The sequence below is a fragment of the Panthera uncia genome, chromosome D2, assembly GCF_023721935.1.
Source record: "Panthera uncia isolate 11264 chromosome D2, Puncia_PCG_1.0, whole genome shotgun sequence".
NCBI classification, from domain to species: Eukaryota; Metazoa; Chordata; class Mammalia; order Carnivora; family Felidae; genus Panthera; species Panthera uncia.
The window spans coordinates 56,931,155-56,949,729 of NC_064818.1; the positions used below are offsets into that span (position 1 = coordinate 56,931,155).

At 50.1% G+C, this 18,575-nt stretch overlaps 2 protein-coding genes across 2 annotated transcripts in view; one reads left to right on the forward strand and one right to left on the reverse strand.

Moving 5' to 3' along the window:
- PKD2L1 (polycystin 2 like 1, transient receptor potential cation channel) overlaps nt 1-1,851 on the reverse strand; it is a 48,319-nt gene extending 46,468 nt beyond the window's left edge. The window contains 1 exon segment of the mRNA XM_049646008.1: nt 1,040-1,851. Coding sequence (XP_049501965.1) covers nt 1,040-1,851 — 812 coding nt within the window.
- Nucleotides 1,214-17,384, forward strand: SCD (stearoyl-CoA desaturase). Its single transcript, XM_049645588.1, has 6 exons — nt 1,214-2,111; nt 2,631-2,913; nt 6,820-6,950; nt 8,402-8,607; nt 10,077-10,309; nt 13,320-17,384. Exons 1-6 carry the CDS (start codon nt 2,085-2,087, stop codon nt 13,517-13,519), a joined length of 1,080 nt encoding a protein of 359 aa, XP_049501545.1. The 5' UTR covers nt 1,214-2,084; the 3' UTR covers nt 13,520-17,384.
- Nucleotides 17,385-18,575: the final 1,191 nt, after the last annotated feature.

Sequence of the window (18,575 nt, forward strand, 5' to 3'; positions counted from 1 at the left end):
GGTACAGCCCTAAAGGAACTCTGGATCTTCTCCCTGGAAGAGTGACCCTGTGGTTGGTAGAGGAATTGAGTAGACAGTGCAGAGCAAGCCCGAGGAGCAGCATGTGCACAGACTTCCCTTCTACACGCCCAGCACTTCGCAGCCATGACAAGACCCGCTGCTCCTAAGGGAGGCAGCCAGTCAGTCTCATTCAAAACTTTCGCACCGGCCAGGGAGCCACGACTGGAATGCAGGTGCCGGTGACTGGCCAGGGAGGTGGCCTGACCCCGAGACCAGTGGCCAACAAGGGAGCTCCTCAGTCCTCCTCCCAGGCAATCCCAGGTGCCTCTCTTGCTGGGAAGCCAATGGCTGGCACCAGCCCCTTGTGCTCTCCTCTTCCCAGAGGAAGGATCCTGGGACAGGATTCCGAGAGGCCTGGCTGTGGAAGGAGGCTGGGAGGAATGCATGGCCTGCCTGGTCCTGGGCTTGCTCTCATGGTCAGCCTCCCACAGGCCCAGAAAGACAGGGGGCATGAGGGACAGGGCAGGGAGGTCAGAGGGTCTCAGGGACGCAGGATTCTGGGCAGGGACTTAGACTTTGGCTCTAGCATCACGCTTCTGAAAGGCTCAACTCCTGGCTGCTGTGACCAGAGGCAAGCGACTTAACCTCCCCTTATCTCAGCTGAACGCACAGCCCGCCTCATGGAGTCGCAGTAAGGATGACATAAAATGATCCTTGCGAAGTGGCTTGCAGTAATAAGGCAACACCTGTTGGTTACTCGTGTTGCACACACCAGTCCTCTGGCCTGTGTCTGTGTGAAAGCGAAAGCTGCGCTCTCTGCCTTTTTCCTTGGAGGAGAACCCCGAATTACAACCTGGCTCAAGTCTCACCAAAACATCCCAGAGGCATAGAGGCCTGTGCGCAGCACAGAGGGATGGGATTCCTACCCCCCCACCCCCACCCTCCACCGCGGTGCCTGGCAGTGACTGTCCCCTGCTGAGCGCGCTCCAAGGCGGAACACCCTGCGCGCGTGCAGGTACACACGCACACACACACACACGTGGATGTGCAGGCATGTGTGCGGGCCGCCCGCCCCGAGAACCCGCGGGTTCCGCAGGCTCGGGTTCGCGCGGCGGGGCTGGTGGGCGGGGCAGGACCATTGTTCCGCAGCGGCCCCCGGCCCCGCGCCCGCCGGGGAGCCACGCGGGACCCCGCCGGCCCCCTTTGCCCGGGACCCCAGCTCTGAAGCCACGTCTCGCCTCCCACGCGTCTCTGGGCGCGCGAAGACAGGACCGAGCTGCGCGGAGTGGTCGGCCCCGGGGCTTCCCCACTGTTGCCAGGGAAACTTCCCCGGTGCCCAGGCGTTCGCCCGCGGTCGGGGGCCAGTCCCGGGCGAGTAGCCACCCCCCACTCCCGGACCGGGTCCTCTCCCGCGTGCGGAGGGAAAGCTCCCGAGCGCCTCCGAGCCCGCAGGGTGCCGGGCACCGGGCCAGCGGCCGGGGGAAGAGGAGCCGAGAAGGAGAAAGAGACGGGAGGGGGAGCGAGTAGCTCGCGGCAGAGGGAACAGCAGATTGCGCCCAGCCAATGGCAACGGCTGGACGAGGTGGCACCAAATTCCCTTCGGCCAATGACGCGCCAGATTCTACAGAAGCACATTAGCATTTCCCCGGGGGCAGGGGCAGGGGCCTGGGCTGCAGCCGCGGAGCCGCGGTGTGTCTGCAGTATCCTGTTTGTGCGTCTCCATCCCGCAGCACGCCTCAGCCCTGTCTCCTCCCCTCTCCCGCCCAGGCGGGTCTCCCACGGCGAGCCAACTCCGCGCACTTTGCCCCTTCTTGGCAGCGAATAAAAGGGGTCTGAGGAAATACGGGACATCCACTGCCAGCTCTAGCCTTTAAATTCCCATCCCGGGTAGAGCCACGTACTGCAGATCGGATCCCGACACCGATCCGGCGCGCACCGCGCAGAGAGGGGTTCGGGGCGCAGCGCCGCGGGTCACCACGCAAACGCGGGCTCGGGAACCGAAGTCTACCCTCTGTTCCGGCTATCCGGAACTCCGCTCTGCAGTCTCAGCCCCGGGAAAGTGATCCCCGCATCAGAGAGCCCAGATGCCGGCCCACTTGCTGCAAGAGGAGGTGAGCTCCAAGTAATTGCCCGCACGCTGCGGGTTCGCAGGCGCTGGGTGGACGAGAGCGTTGAGATCTCCGTGGACTGTATAGTCATCTTTTGCGAGTTGTACTGCCTTCAATTTGTTGGGAATGTGGATTGTAATTTGAGGACTTGGTTCCCCAACTTTTGTTTCTTAAGCTTTAAAGAAAAACCTGGTCGTGCCGGTACTTTGATGTCTATATATGCATGTGGGTTTTCTTTTGTGTGTTCTTAAGGGTGCGAGTGTTTTTCTCCTCCTTACTATCGCATCTTCACCTTGAGGTTCCACCACCTTCCACGATCTATTTGCACAGGTCCTGGGGGCTTCCCTCTCTTCCATCAGAGGTACCCCGGACTCTTCAGTTAACGTGGGCTTTGGGCGCAGGGTCTGTCCCTACGCCACCCTCCCTCCCCTCCCCCCCCCCTTGATTAGAGTGAAGTGGCAAGGGCTACGTGCACGCACGTGTCCTCTTCTCCCTCCTGACTCTGCTTCCTCTCCCCTCCAGATCTCTAGCTCCTACACAACTACCACCACCATCACAGCGCCTCCCTCCAGGATTCTGCAGAATGGAGGGTGCAAGTTGGAGAAGGCTTCCCCATACTTGGAAGAAGACATCCGCCCTGAAATGAAAGATGACATCTACGACCCAAGCTACAAAGATCCCGAGGGCCCAAGGCCCAAGCTTCAGTATGTTTGGAGAAACATCATCCTTATGTCTCTGCTACACTTAGGAGCCCTCTATGGGATCATATTGGTTCCCACCTGCAAGGTCTACACCTGGATCTGGGGTAAGAGATTCCCTTGTCCTTCTGACCCAGTACCCTGGCTTCTCCCCACTCCTCTAATAAGGTAGGATCTTGCATAGAGCAGAGGCAACAGCCCCTCCAGGCCCAGGTTTTCCCAGCCATGTCTCTTGTGACTCAAGAATGGTGGGCTGAGAACGGAGCCTAGGGGGATCGGGATGCAGGAGTGACGATGCTGGGGGTCCTTTAATATGGGGGTTGGGGAGGGAGCCCTGAGACCGGGTGCTGCAGGCTTTGAAATAAGTTGACCTGGGCCAAAGAGTCAGCTCTCCCTGAAAGAGCATTTCTGTTTCAAGTCATTTGCTTGGCTGCCTGTCCTAGCCCTGCCGGCCACGAAAGGATCAAGGCCACAACCTGGGAGGCATGGGAACATGGGACTAGACCAGCAGCTTTAGAGGGAATATGCTGAGCACAGTCCTAGGAAAGCAAGAGAACCCGCTCAGGAAAAGAGTTAGTAGAAGAGGGAGGAACAGAGAAGAGGTTATCTACAAAATAATTTTGCCTCGGCCCTTGGCCCGACCAGGCTTCTTTGTTAAATAGACGAAGAAAGCTCCTGTATGAAGCAGGTCACACAGATGTTGCTGCGACTCCATGGACGTCTGCAGGGAACTGAGCATGCCACCAAATGAAAATGTTCTGAGAACGAAATATGACAGAGGAAATGTTTCATGTCCAGTGCCCATCTGGCATGCTCTGGCCCCTCTCTCTTGATGTCAGGAAGTCCCTCCTTGCCAGGGACAGCCAGGCCAGGCAAGAGAACCCTGAGCAGCCCCAGCCTTGAGGCTGCCGCAGTGAGGGAGATGGTTTCCGGTTTGTCCCTAACCTGCCCTTAGCTCAGCTTTTTCAGGGATCCACGGGGATGGGCTGATGGCAGGGCCCTGCCCCCTGGATACACACATGTGCTTTGCAGGCATTTTCACCTCTGCCACCAAAAGCCTGACCTGGGAAGGGGAAAGGGAGAGCAGAGGGCTCCAGTGCCCCAGGGGCTCCACGTTGCCCCTCTCTGAGGGTAGTGAGCCAGAACTCCCCTCCAAAACACAACTTTAGGGTTTCCAGAGCAGTCTTGGGTGTGGGATGCCTGCCGACAGCTGCACTCTTGGCCGAGAGTTGTGTCGAAGGGCTGGTAGGCCAAGTTTTAGCTGATCCCCCACCACGGACCTCTTGGTGTAAAGGTGGTGGGATACGGTCCCTGAAGCTTTGTCTTGGGAAATCTCAGTGCCACAGAGAAATGCAACTGGGTAGATCCCCTCTCTTTGGGATCTCAATTTTTCCAGATACAAAGTGGGACAAACAGGACTTTTTTGGGATTAGGAAGGTAGTGCTCTTTGGGTTACATGTGTGTCACTCCTGGGGCTGACCGGGCGCAGGAAATCAGTTCATCTGCAGACCAGGAAGGGCCCTTATGCTTGGGAGGGGAGGGGACATGTGTTCTGTACCCCTCTGAGAACCCAGCAGAACTTCAGCTGTAGTGTGAGAGGTCAAGAGCAGGTTGAAGGATCCCCCAGGGAGACTATGGATTCTTCTCTCCACTCCTTCTTCCCAGTAGAGGATCTTCACAGGTAGTTTTGTCACCTAGCCCCCTCTAACCTCAGAACTCCCTGTAGGCCTCGTGAGGCCCGGAGCTTGGCCAGACAATTGCTGATTGCTCCTTGCCCTTGGCTGCTGGTGCAGGGGGAACAATGCTGCCTTTTGGGGGCTCTGCCCATGGGTGTGTACTGTACCTATGGACAGAGAAACATGGCACACAGAGACTGGATGGTGATTTACACACACACACACACACACACACACACACACACACCCGCCCCCGGGCCACGTGGTGGATGGCTTAGTTGATGGGATGACCAGCTGTATCTAGGAAGTCAGAACTTCTCTGTCTCAAGGAACAAGAGGGGTGAAGGGAGGGTCAGAGGGCCACCTTCAGAGTTTAGGAGCTTGGCTTCTCCTTTTGTTTTATCCCTAAGGACAGTGTTAAATTAGCAACTCGTAGTGATTCCAGTATTTCTCATGGTTCCAAGCATCTCAGAAGAGCCCTTAGGGCTGAAGAGATACCTCGGCAATACTGGCCAAGGGGCAAAACTTCTCAAATCTTTCTTAGAGTCAAAGCTATGAGACTTTCCTTAGGCTGACGAGTTGGACATTCATGAAGAAATGAATCTCCAATGGACTTAAGGCTTTCTATTAGATAGGCTTTAGAGATACTGATAGAAAAAGGCACCAGAGTGGATGGGCTCTTTTCCCAATGCCCCTGTTAACACTAGCGTCTTATGTGCTTTCTGAGTCAACTTGCCAGGTCCTCTGTGGCATGCAAAAGCCCTAGCAGCTTCCTTGGTTCTGAGCTGAGTGCTTTTGCTTTCATGCCCAGAGCCATTTTTCTTCCTCATTGGTGACTGGTCGGCTGTGGCTCAACTGTCACTTTTTCAGACGCAGTTGCAGGCAGCTACTATACATCTGGAAAGAACACACCACATGGCTTAAAGCCAGCAAATCACCTGAAGCCCCAATCCCAGCTCAGAGAGACTATGGGTAGAGCTTTCACTGGGACAGACTCTGGCCCCATGGCTCTCCTCCAGATCCTGTAGGAGGAACAGGAGAGGGTGGAGGAAGATAGGATAGGGGAGGAAGGGGGTTATTTAGGAAACTGGTATCTGTGGCTGGAGGAGAACACAGGACAATTTGTTACAATGTGCAGTGTCTCCAGCTGCAACTAAGTTCCGTGGCCACTGAGGATCTATTGTTTCTAGCAGTTTTCCTAGGAATGAAACATTGTCAACCGTCACCGCTCTACCAAGGCCTCAGGCCCTGCCTCCTAGAGCAGAGGAAGATGGGTATACCCAGAAACCCACTTTTCAGCTCGAGATTATATCTCTGTATAATCTAGAGATTATATCCTGCAGGCCTCCAGGAAGGCGGAAGATGGCTATACGCAGAAACCCACTTCCCAGTTGGAGATTATATCTCTGTATAATCTAGAGGTTATGTCCTGCAGGCCTCCGGGAAGGTGAGGCAGGACAGTGTTGGGGTATTCCACCGGTAGCTTGGAGGCCATCCCACCACTACCTAGAATTAGCCTTGCCAGAGGGAGCAGGGACTGACTGAGGCACATGGCAAAGGAGGGACACAGGAACCGTGGGGCTGTGGAGAGTACAGTATAGCCGGGACACAAACTGCTTGTTGACAGACAACTTGGTTTCGAGCCCACTCAGCCTCTCACCGCGTACTGCAAAGTACACGTAACTGCAAAGTGAGGATATTAGATCCCATTCAAGGTATCCGATGAATCAGAGAGCATAAAAGCCTTGGCAAAGCTTCAGACACTGTGCGGATATGACTTATGTGCAGGGCGGGTTTTCCCCCGATATGGCCCCACTGCCTGCTAAAATATTGAAATGTTTTTATACTAGTTGGTAAATAGCCACGGTTCAGAGCCCTGTGAGTGTCCTCTAGAATCCAGGGTCCCTTGAACTGGTTAATGCGTAGACCATACTGGCTGTCAAACATTTTAATACCACCCTTGCTTATAGGTCCTAAACTTTGCAGGAGTCGTCTGTGGTCCTTAAAACTTTGGAAAAGTTTAACTGAAGGTCAAAGGAAATGGGATCTGGGATAATGTCCTTCATGATGGAGAATGACAAGTGGCTGAGTGATAAGAGCTCTCTTCTCTGCCTGGCCTTTCTGAAGTGCCTGGGATTTGGCTCATTCCAGAGGATGGGAGGTGATGGTAGTTTTCAGTTTGTAAAACGGAAGGGGCATGGGAGACCAAGGCATCCCTGGAGTTTAGGGTAAAACAGATCCTCACCCGAAGCCTAAAGAACACACGGACCAGTCTGGAGAACGTCATGTGAATGTCTTCCCAGATTAGTGACTACCCACACTGACTTCTCCCGGCAGGGTTCTTCTACTATGTGATCAGCGCCCTGGGCATAACAGCGGGAGCTCATCGCCTATGGAGTCACCGGACTTACAAAGCTCGGCTGCCCCTGCGGTTCTTCCTGATCATTGCGAACACGATGGCATTCCAGGTAAGGAGCTGGCTCTGCTCAGTTCTTTTCCCTCCACTCTTCTCATGGTCCAGGGACAGAATGGAGGAGCTCAGTGCCTGGAGAGGAGCTATACCTGGACAGCACCTCAATTTCCTCTCCCCTTTAGGGTCACCTCCAGTGCAGGCCCAGTCCCTAAGTCCACATTGGAAAAGGGAGTAGGAGCTACATAGGAAATAGTCTCAGCATCATGGGATTATTTTTGATCCTAAGGTCCCTCTGTTGTCACACAGTCTTAGCTGTTGGGGGCCTTATCATAAGGGGCCGCAGTGCATAAGGAGCTGACCCTGTGTTCCTGGGCAGACACTGGACAATAAATTCGCCATTTTAGGCGAATATTTTAGGATTCCACCATAATGGGATTGAAGCTGATATTTCAGACTCTTGGACTCTGTGTTCTCGGGTATATGAGCAAATTACTTTGTAGCACTGATTATGTGCCTGACTATTCTAGGCCCTTGACGTGGATTACCTCATGAAACCCTCACAACGATCTTAGAAGGTCGGTGTGATTACCCCCATCTTACAGATGAGGAAATGGTGTCACTGACAAGTTAGGTAGACCGACATTTTGGTCCTATCTTGGGCTGCCAGTCTGGCTAAGTCAAATATTGAAGTTTGTTGAGGCAAAGAGTTCATGGCAGAGATAGAATACAGGGAACTGGGGAAAGGGAACTCCCAGTTATTAAGTGGAAGAAATGGACAAAAGATAGCCTGTGGTGCGGGGCTTAGCTTGGAGCAGGAGGAAAAAGGAAAGAAAGCAAACTGATCCTCTCCTTCATGGCAGCATCCCAGGTACTTGCCACAGTTGTATAATCATTTCCGTCACAGCACTGACGGTTCCTGATGTTGTCTTTGTGGGGCAAAGGAAGAGATTCTGGCACATTCTTTAAGGGATGAAAAGAATCCTAGGGGAGCCCACAGGTCATTTGGAAATGGAGTCAAGATCGTGATTTCTTTGCCTGGCCATCGTCTATGTGGCAAGGCGTCAGAACGGAACTCTCTGAAGCTTCATCCACCGGCCGAGACCTGGGATGCAAGGCTGCCTCCCTCGTGATCTCCATGCCCAGGGGTTTGGCGCCCCGTGAGGACCTTTTCCAGCATTTTTCTTGCTTGAAGAATTGCAATGTGCTTTTCGAATGAAACTCTCTGAGTTCTGTGTGATCTGCCTCCGTTCTGTCCACCATATAACCTGCAAGAAGAAGCTAGTCCTGTTTGTGGTCCGGGGACTTTAAATTGCCCTTCCACCGAAGCTTCAGGGGCAAGCTGGGGGACAAGAGGAGGCAACTCCATGACCCCTTTGATACCCAAACCCCTGGGCATTTTGTGAGGTGGAGCTGAGAGCCATGGGCTCTTAAAGTTGCCTATCCAGTGGAAGTCCTCTCAGAGGGTATTTCTCATCAGGCCTACATTCCTCTTCTCTGTCCCTTCAGAATGACGTGTTTGAATGGGCCCGAGATCACCGTGCTCACCACAAGTTTTCAGAAACAGATGCTGATCCTCACAATTCCCGACGTGGCTTTTTCTTCTCTCATGTGGGTTGGCTGCTCGTACGCAAACACCCAGCCGTCAAAGAGAAGGGTGGTTTGCTAGACTTGTCTGACCTAAAAGCTGAGAAGCTGGTGATGTTCCAGAGAAGGTGAGTGAGGGGATAAGGGGGCTGGGCATCTCGTGTTTGGGGAGCCCCCTTTTTTCCCCTAGGGCTTATAAACCGAAGCTGAGTAATTTAGTGAGTTTGCACGTTCTGAATTTAACTTAAAACCCTCATACTTAACGGCCCACAGGCCCCTGCCCGTGGACTGTTGTTCTTTCTCTCAGAGCTCTCTTAATTAAACCAATTAGATTCAACAAATGCTTATTCGCCTAGGACATTCACAGATACAATGATGACTGTGTCACAGTCCTTGCCTTCAAGGAGTTTGTAGCCTGTTGGGAGGTGGAGGGAAAGCCAAAGATCTGGACAGCCATGACACATGCAAGATGTTTTCTATACCAATGAGGGGCCCAAAGGAGAGGGAGGTTGTGTAGTGGGGGGCATGGGGGAAGGATTAATGCAGAAGATAGCTTTGGAATCCCCTGATGGATAGAGATTTTCACAGGTGTGTGTGGGAAGGGAAAGTACAAACACAAAGAAGAGAAGGAGCTAAAGCATGAAAGCACATTCCAGCCACAAAGTCCTTTTGCTTGAAGCACAGGGTGTGGTGGCAATAAGACTAGAAAGAGAGGCTGACACTATTCTTGTAGAGCCTTAAAAGCAAAAGTAGGACTTAATTCAATAGGCAACGGGAAACCATTACAAGTTTTTTGCACAGCAATGTGGCATGACCGGAGGTGTTCTTTAGAAAGGTCACTCTCGGGATGGTCGAAAAAAAATCCATTGAGTCAGAGAGCTGAGAAGCAGGACCACAAGTAAGGAGTTAACAGGGATCCAGTTAACATGGCAGGAACGCAAAGTTTGATGCAGGGAATACTAATGATAGGAGAGTAGAGAACACTGGCCACTGAAGAGAAGCAGGAAACCAGTTCCCTAGAAATGTCAATGGCGTAGCCTACATTGGAGAGAGTGAAGAATGGCACGGAGCCTCCAGAGGGCCTGCGGGCGTCAAGGACGCTCTGTGCCTGGCTCAGGAAGGAGAGGAATGATGAGAGGGGTGGGCAGCAGGATGTGGAGGCAAGACACAGAGCACAGACTCTCAGAAACCATGGACAGGAAAGAGAAAGGAGCCTACAAGGCAGAAGGGAAAAACAGCCTGGGAAGGAGGACTGAGTTTATTAAGTTGGTAATTGGGACGTCACCTGTCTTACCAAGGTGATATTAGGCTACAGTCAAAAAGAACATTGGATGCAGACGCTGGAGACAAGCATTCCAATCCTTGCTCCACCGGTTCCTACTGGTGTGATCCTAGAAAAGTCAGTTCACCTGCCATTACCTCATTTTCTAACCCCGGAGACATTCTCAGAACATTTCCCCACCCCGTTCCCTCTTGCTTTGACTTCTGCTATGTTGTACCCCATAGAAGGAAAGAGCCCCACCGGTGACAGTGGGGAAAATCAGGCAGATCTGGGAGTCCTCTCCCCTCTGACTCAGCGTATGGTCTCTCAATGTAGGTACTACAAACCCGGCATCCTGTTGATGTGCTTCATCCTGCCCACTCTTGTGCCCTGGTATTTCTGGGGTGAAACTTTTATACACAGCTTGTGCGTTGCCACTTTCTTGCGTTACGCCATTGTGCTCAATGCCACCTGGCTGGTGAACAGCGCTGCCCACCTCTACGGATATCGCCCTTATGACACCACCATTAGCCCCCGAGAGAATATCCTGGTTTCCCTGGGAGCTGTAGGTAAGTCAGCAGTCCGCAGCAAGACCCCTTCGAGTGGTCCGCCGGTTAGGGTGTTAGGCTAGGAGCCAGAAAAACCAGAGTAACCTGTTTTAGGACTTCTTTCTGTCTGGGATTCCACTACAAAACTAAGGGTCAATGTATTAGACAACTTTTCAGAGTCAGGCAACAGATTTTCTGTGGGAAGAAAAGGGTAAAAAAACAACAATGCACTTGATTTCACATTCCAGAACATTCCCAAATGCTATGTATAGTGAGCCCCTTTGGGTTTTCCTTTTTCCAGTCACCTCTGGGCTGGATTGCAGGTCTTGCTTGGGGCAGGGAATGCATAAACGGGCCAACAGGATCATTTGGGTGGGCGGTAAGCCTAGGGTGTTATATGTAAACGTGCAATATATAATGTAGACTAAGTCCTTGTAATTTAATTGCACCAACTTCTATTTTGTCTTCTTGCTGTATTCAGGGAGGCCACATCTGAAGCATGTGCCACACCTTATTCTTTGGTGATGCCAACATGAAGGGCATCAAAGCAATTGTTGGTGACCCTTCGCCACCACTCATCAGTCCTATCTCTTGCCCTTTATCTTTCTCTCTCCTGCTTCTCCTCTGTGCTAGGAACACACCTTCCCCACAACATGGCTTAGGGAACCATGAGTAAAGTGGTTAGTTTGATCACAAGTACCTGCTCACTGATCTAATGCTGACTATTCATGAATGTATTTCTATCATTCCAGTCTTAATAGCCAGGGGCTAAGACAACAGGCTTCTAACCATCTGACTCCCCCCCCCCCCTTTTTTTCCCATCACTGTTTTCAACTAAATATAGACCTTGACCGAGGCCTGGAATTTATTTTCCTGAAGCAGACCCCGTGACCTCTTCCTCACCAATGATCAATGCTATTGGTCATCTGGTATATCTAGGCAACTTCACTGTTCCACATATTTGCGCCCACTGTGGCCTAACCTTCACTTTTTCGCTTTAAAACCTCCCATTAGATTCTCAATCCTCATCATCTTTACTATCGGTACTAGGGCGTTTTTTTCCCATCTCTTCGGAACTTTCATGCGCCTCCCGCGCCTCGCAGGCACCGTCTACCAGTGCGCCTGCTCATACTCTGAACCATGTTTGAAATCAGTCACCTAGGCGATGCAAGTCTGAGACTTTCACAGAAATGGAAGTTTCTGGAATGACACTTGTCCTCTCCTGGCGCTGGGTCTATGGCGAGCTTCCCCAACTGCAGCCTCTTGCTGAGCACGACTTCAGAGTGGCTGCCAGTATCTTACTTTGTCTCGGCTCTCATTCGTTTCTCCGACCTGTTGCACTCCTCCCTTTTCACCTCTGGCCTTTGTTCTCCTGGGGCTTATTTTTCTGCCGTTCTAACCTTTTTCTTCTTGAGTTACCTCCCCCACAGTCACACGCTCTTTTTCTCTCTGCCAAGGCTGCCCTCCTTCTTTGAGCCTTGCTTGGGCTCTGTCTTGCCGTCCCAGTTGCAGAGTGCTCTCCCTGTTCCATCCATGGGCCTTCCTCTGTTTCTTGGCCTCTTGGCTATGTGTGTATCTGGTTTAGTTTTAAATCTGATAACCGGAGGCCTGGTTGGTGCTTGTACAGAGCCTTGGTACAAAACCATTTATGGAAATTGGTAATCTTGTCAGTACGTTCGGCCTTGTGGCGAGCCCAGCCTCCTACTCAGTTCACACTGTGGATAATCAGGTGTCACAGAGAGAGGACATACCTTGACTTGCCCTGGATGGTGTCATTTACTTTGCAGGACTTCCTTCACTTGCTTGTTATTAATATCATTACTGCTCTACTAGGGTTCTTTTATCTTCAAAGGGCTCAGAGTGTGCTCTTTTATTAGCCAGTCTTTCCCAGCTTTCCCCCAGCTTTCTAAGGGTCAGTATTGTTACTGTTGAATATGATCCGGAAGGAAGAGTCCTGCCAGAGGTTGGAGGGCTCACTCTCTGCGGAGTTTCCAAAGCTTTACCTGTTCCCGAAATTCTCCTAAAACCGGAATTGCTTTGTTTTTCTTCTGTCCAGCAAAGTGACCTGCTCATCTCAGAATCTCAGAGGTTAGAGGGAATATCTAAGCATTTTAAGACTTTTTCCTTTTAAGTTTATTTATTTATTTTGAGAGAGAGAGAGAGAGAGAGAGAGAGAGCAGGGGAGGAGCAGAGAGAGAGGGAGAGAGAAGGAGAGAAACAGAGAGAGAGAATTCCACACAGGCTCCTCACTGTCAACGCAGAGCCCGACACAGGGCCTGATCCCACCAACCGTGAGATCCTGACCTGAGCCAAAGCCGAGAGTCGGTCGCTTAACCGACTGAGCCACCCGGGTGCCCCATAAGCATTTTAATTCTTACTCCCTCAGAGAGATTCTGTTTTATCAGCATCACCCTACACCAGGGTCAAAGCTCAGAGTACTAGAAGCCGGAACAGTCCATTGTAAACCAGTAGTGACTGAGGAAATTCGGGCCCCTGCACTGGGCCTTTTTTCTTCTGCCTTTGGGCTGTTACCGCCCAATTCTGTCAATATCTTCCCCCCTTCGAGGTGGCGCTAATGCCGTGGTGAAAGGTGTGGTCCTTTGCTCATCTCTGGAAGAAGCACAGCAAAAGTCCTTCATTCTCAACTCTGTCCTCTCCCCACGCTGACACATGCACATGCACACAAAGAGCCTGTAGCGGCTCAGACCAATATTTAGCGAGGCTCTGGAATCTTCCAATCTGAAATCCATTCCCAGCCATAGCGATTTCTCTCTAGTTAGCTTATCCTCTGGGAGAAATTGCCGGTCCTTCTCTGACAAAGGCTCCTAGAAAGGCTTGGGGGATCAGGGCTCCCCAGCGCCTCTGAGGGAAACAATTGGGTTCAGAGGCGAAGAGCCTGGGTTCATTGGTTCATTCAGCAATAGCAAGTTTCTGAGGGGTTTGAGGCCCTCTGCTAGGCAACCAGCGCGCGGAGACCACGAAGACTGCAGCTCACAGCGTGGCCCCATAACTCTCATTGCTTCTGTTCCAGGGGAGGGCTTCCACAACTACCACCACTCCTTTCCCTATGACTACTCTGCCAGTGAGTACCGCTGGCACATCAACTTCACCACATTCTTCATCGACTGCATGGCTTTCCTCGGCCTGGCTTACGACCGGAAGAAAGTATCCAAGGCCGCCATCCTGGCCAGGATTAAAAGAACTGGAGACGGAAGCTACAAGAGTGGCTGAGTTTTGGGTCCCTCAGGTTCCTTTTCCGAAAGCCAGCCGGGCAGAGGTTTAATGTTCTGTTTATTAACTACTGAATAATGCTACCAGGATGCTAAAGAGGATGACATTAACCCACTCCAGTACAGTATTCTTTTAAAATTGAAAGCCAACAACTCTGCCTTCACGACACTAAGCTGATATTCTTATTTTTGCTCTTCTCTTCCCTCTCTTCTAGTCCATCGTCATTTTCTTTGCTTTGTTCGTATCCCTTCCCTTCCTCTCCTCGCTCGTTGCCTCCCAGGCAAGCAGCTCGTCATTCATTGGTGGGCGTCCAACTTCCAAAGCCTAGACAACCGTTCTGTAGCCCAGAGCTTGTGGGCTTTGCCCCACATAACTCTTTCCTTGAGCTGTCCTGAGACTCAGGATGGGTGGCTCACGCCAGAGCTATGATAAAATCTTCTGGGAAGGCCCCCGTTAATTGTCTTCAGCCCAGGCTTTTGTGAGTTGGAATGGAAAATAACTTTATTGGGCACAAAGCTTCTAAAGCAGGTAAATTGTCAGGGGAGAGAGTTAGCGTGTATGGTATGATTGAGAAAAGTAAAGATGGGGTGAGGTGGGAATCAAGGCAAGAAGCTCCTGCTGTGATTGGACACACAGTTGCTTGCCTGGTGGGGACTTGGAGCCCCACCAGATGGCATGCCTCCTCTCTCTCCTGACTCTGAATGGGGAATGGGCATAGAGCTTGGCAATGTCCCACTGTAGTTTAGTCTGAGGATAAAGAAGAAGCATTTAGTTTGTAGTAAAAGTGGTCTCTGCTGGGGAAGGATTTTTTTTTTTTTTTTTAATAACGACAAGATTTCTTATTCCATATGACAAGAAATCTTGAGGTTGCTTGTGTCCAGAATCGGTGAATCTAGCGGATCACGGAATCATTAAAATTCTTTCAGCTTTCTGCTCTGCCATCTCCGGGACATTGGTCAGCTCCCATCATAGTAACAAGGTGGCTCAAGCGTTTCCAGACATCCAAAAAAGGAACATGTTTGTGGCATAGTGGTGAGCACAGCCACCTTCCACGGAAGGAAGGATTTTAAGAGGTGGGGTTGGGTCCAACATAAAAATATACATACATACATCCTTTGCTTGGAATGTTGAAGTAATTCACTTAGAGTGCCTCCCTCTGAAAGAGGGATGCTTGAAAAAGAGGAGAAATGAGGTGGGTTGTCTGCTTTCCTCTCACTGCTGGACAGGAGATGGAGAGGTTCCTGGGCAAGGTCTGTTGGCAGTTCCTAAGAGATAACTTTACAAAAGAAGGGCTCTGAGAACACCTTGCCAGGGGATTCAGAAGGTTACTGAGTAAGTCATTGGATGTCCTGATTTGGAAGGTGGTTATACAAACAAGTTAAATGTTAGGCTCGTTCATGAATGCCAATTTCTCCTTGGAATGAATAAAAACTAGAAGGCTTCTCCCCTCAGTGTTGAACCATTTCATCCATTCCTTCTCTGTTAAAATTTTAGTCTAAAGTATAGGACTGCCTGGGCCGGGGGAAGGCGAGGTAGGAATCTCTTAACTACTGTGGTTATTGATTCCTGGCTCTACCCTAGCTGTCCATTTTCTCCTACAGGTTCTATCTCCTCCCTGCTGTTTTCTTCTTTCTCTGGGCAGGAAGGCTCTTTTGTAGATACTCAGAGGCAGTGATGGCTATTGCTCACCAGGAAGCTCCCCTTCCTGCAGACAGAATGCTCAGGGCCACTGAACCACTGTTTCTCTTTATAAAGTTGAGCTAGCTGCCACTCTCACTTGGCCTCCAGAGTCTCTCCATCTACACCTCTGTGCTCCCCTACCACACTGATGACTCAAGACAAAGCTGGCAAACCTTACCAGAAACATCCCTGGCTCAGGCACAGCCAGGCCAAATGCTCATGTGGTACCAGTGAGCCAGCCATCGGGCAAAGAAGGGTTTGTTTTTATCCTCCTCTGTCTGGATCAGAACACGAGAGAGCATGCTAGCTGCCCCCTGCTCGCTCAGTAAGCCTGCCCAGCCCGAGTCTGCTCCCAGTGGACAGTGCAATGCTTGTAGAAGTGGGAGGGAGCCTAGTCTTCACTGGGAAGCACAAGAAGCAAAGGGAAGTTCCAAAGTGCCTCACTCAAAAGGAGGCCCCGTTCCCTGGAGCCAGGGTGTACTGCAAAGCCGAGACTTGGGATCTGAGATGCCATAAACTTGGCTGAACAGCGTCTCTGTTCAGTAAACTAACCAGCATTCCCCACCCCACAGCCTAGGGCAAACAGTAGTATAGGAGAGGTCTGCAAAAAATCATCGGTGTTTTGAGAACCTTGGACTATTTCTGTCCCTGTACCTAAGTCATCAATGCAAAAGCCTGGCTGTACTCTGTGAAAGATTGGAAATGTACAATACCAAATGTTCTGTGCACTGTTGAGCCCTAATAGTGGAAGGGAAGAGGGCCTTTCTTCCTGTATTCATCAAATAGACAGAGGCTACAGGGGTTGACCTGGACTAAAGGCATCCTTGTCTTTTGAGCTCTTCCTCTCAGTAGAAAAGAATCTACTGGAAGATCACCGTAGTTTAGATCTGCTGACCTGTGTACTTATCCCTTGGGTAGTTTTAATTCCACAGGTTATCAGATGCCTGCTTTATAAATTCTGATCAAAAACAAGGTTATCTTTCTGTTCGAATTATGTCGCAGGGATCTGATCCACAGCATGACCTACACAAGGCTGGACAGGGTCCTCAAGCTGATGGCCCCAGTATATAGGAGAATGTGTAGGTAGAAGGGTGTCTGCTGAGTAAGGAACACTTTTTTCAAGATTCTAAAGCTGAGTTCAATTGACACATTAATGTCCCAGAAACTCAAGTCTGAATTTCTAACAGTCCTCGCTTTGTGGGTGTGCTGACAACTTATTTGGGTGCCTTACATCTTTTCTAATCAGTGTTGCATATGAGCCCTGCTCTCACTTCCTCTGTGGAGTTCCTTTGCACCTGAGAGCCTGCAAAAAGTGGCTGGTAGAAAAGGGGGCCTGGCTGGAGAATTATCAGTATAGTTATTTGCAGGATTCCCTTCTGGGCTTTATTTTGGAATCTTTTCTTAGGGCTATTTGTATTAAATGCCCACATTTGATGGAGGGTGGAAGTAATTTGAATGTATTTGATTTATAATTTTTTTTTTTTAGATGAAAAGATGGTTGTAGCATTTAAAATGGAAACTTTTCCTCCTTGGTTTGCTAGTATCCTGAGTGTATTCTCTGTAAGTCTAGCTCAAATGGGTCAGCGTGAAAGGTTAAAGAAAACAAGATGTCAATGTTTCGCGGGTGGCTAAGGCCAGGGCCTCTCCTACCACTGTGCCACTGACTTGCTATGTGACCCTAGGCAAGTCACTTAACTATAATGTGCCTCAGTTTTCCTTCTGTTAAAATGGGATAATAATACTGACCTACCTCAAAGGGCAGTTTTGAGGTGTGACTAATGCTTTTTTAAAGCATTTTGGGATCCTTCAGCAGAGGAATTCTTTTAAGTCCTGAGTATTTTTATAGTAGCAGTATCCACCATGAACTTGTGTCCACCATGAACCGTGGGTCCTGGATGCTATCATTAATCGATCTGGTTCTCTCTGGGAGATTGAGTAAATCCATTGGATAAGTGGTGGATAACTAGCCAGACAACATTTGAGAATGCATAAACTCATTGCCGTGGAAACAATACACAGGATACCTTTTCCTTGATTGGGTGGGATTTCCCCCTTTTTATGTGGGATAGTAGTTATTTGTGACCTAAGAATAATTTTGGAATAATTTCTATTAATATCAACTCTGAAGCTTAGTTGTACTGATCTGAAATTGTGTTTGTTCATAATAAAAGTGAAGTGAATCTGATTGTACTGTGTCTGGGCGATTTTTGGCTGTGATTCAAAGTTTCCTGGGACTTTAGTTTAGATCTGCTGACCCGTACACTTATTGCTTGGGTAGTTTTAATCGATTGTTTACCACGCTGCCTATACCCTGTCCCTGTACCTTTAAGAGTAAAAAAGAAGTAGACGCTACACTGGTTGACTCACCCCAGTAACCCGCCCTGCCCTTCCTAAGGGTAACTTTAGGTTAAACTCGGCCTTGGCAGCAGGAAACCAGGAGTCTGTTGCCATTAAGTCAAACACATTTACACCAGCTGGCACTTTGGCCTGGGGAAATGCCAGGTCTCTTGCGTGTCACACGATCACACGGACCCAAGACAGAGATACTCAGAGAGGAAGAGAACAACAGGAGAAGCATCTCTGGGAAAGCTGTTTTTTACCTTGCAACCTAGGCCGGGCAGTCCGGGTCATTCCTCCAAGAAAGGTGAAGAAATGTGGGCCTCCTGGGAATTAAGTGGCTTCCTGAACATGCTGATTAACGGCAGCAGGAAGAAAGGAAAAACAATCCAAGGCAAGGTTAGGAAACTCCCAGAATAGGGCTCTGTGATCTTAAGGTGGAAAAGCCTTTAGCCTTTACCACTTATCTGAGAATCCTCATGGAAAAGAGAATGTGGACTTTCCCGAAGTTTGAAGAAGCTCCGTCTTCCCATAGGAGCCACCTTGACAACACCCAGGCTTCTGAGTTCCCCAGAACCAGCTCCCCTTGCTTGTTACCATAAGTTGCTTAGGATGGCAAGCCCCTAGGACAGGGTTACCCTTACTTAGGACGGGAAGCAAGATTCTCTCAGAGTAATTCTGAGCAGGCAAAATCAAGTCTATATTCACTGAGACCTTGCCAGACCTTAATAACTTAAGTGGATAGTGGCATTTTCTTCACCATATCTGGCTTTCCACCCCTTTCCCTTTAAAATGTTTAGGCTGGACTATTATTTCGGTTGTTCTATAATTGTTCTGTTCCTTCTAAGTATTGGCTTTGTTTCCCATTAACTGGCGTCCAATTAAAAAAATTTATCCTCAGTAAGCTCTGCTACCTTCTTTTCCTTTGCTCCTCTCTTCTACCTGGTTGTCCTAATTGAACGAGCTACTATGCTTCCTCCAGGCAATCTGTATTTTGTGTATTTGCTATTTCACCCTGTGGCAGTTTTCTGATTCCTAT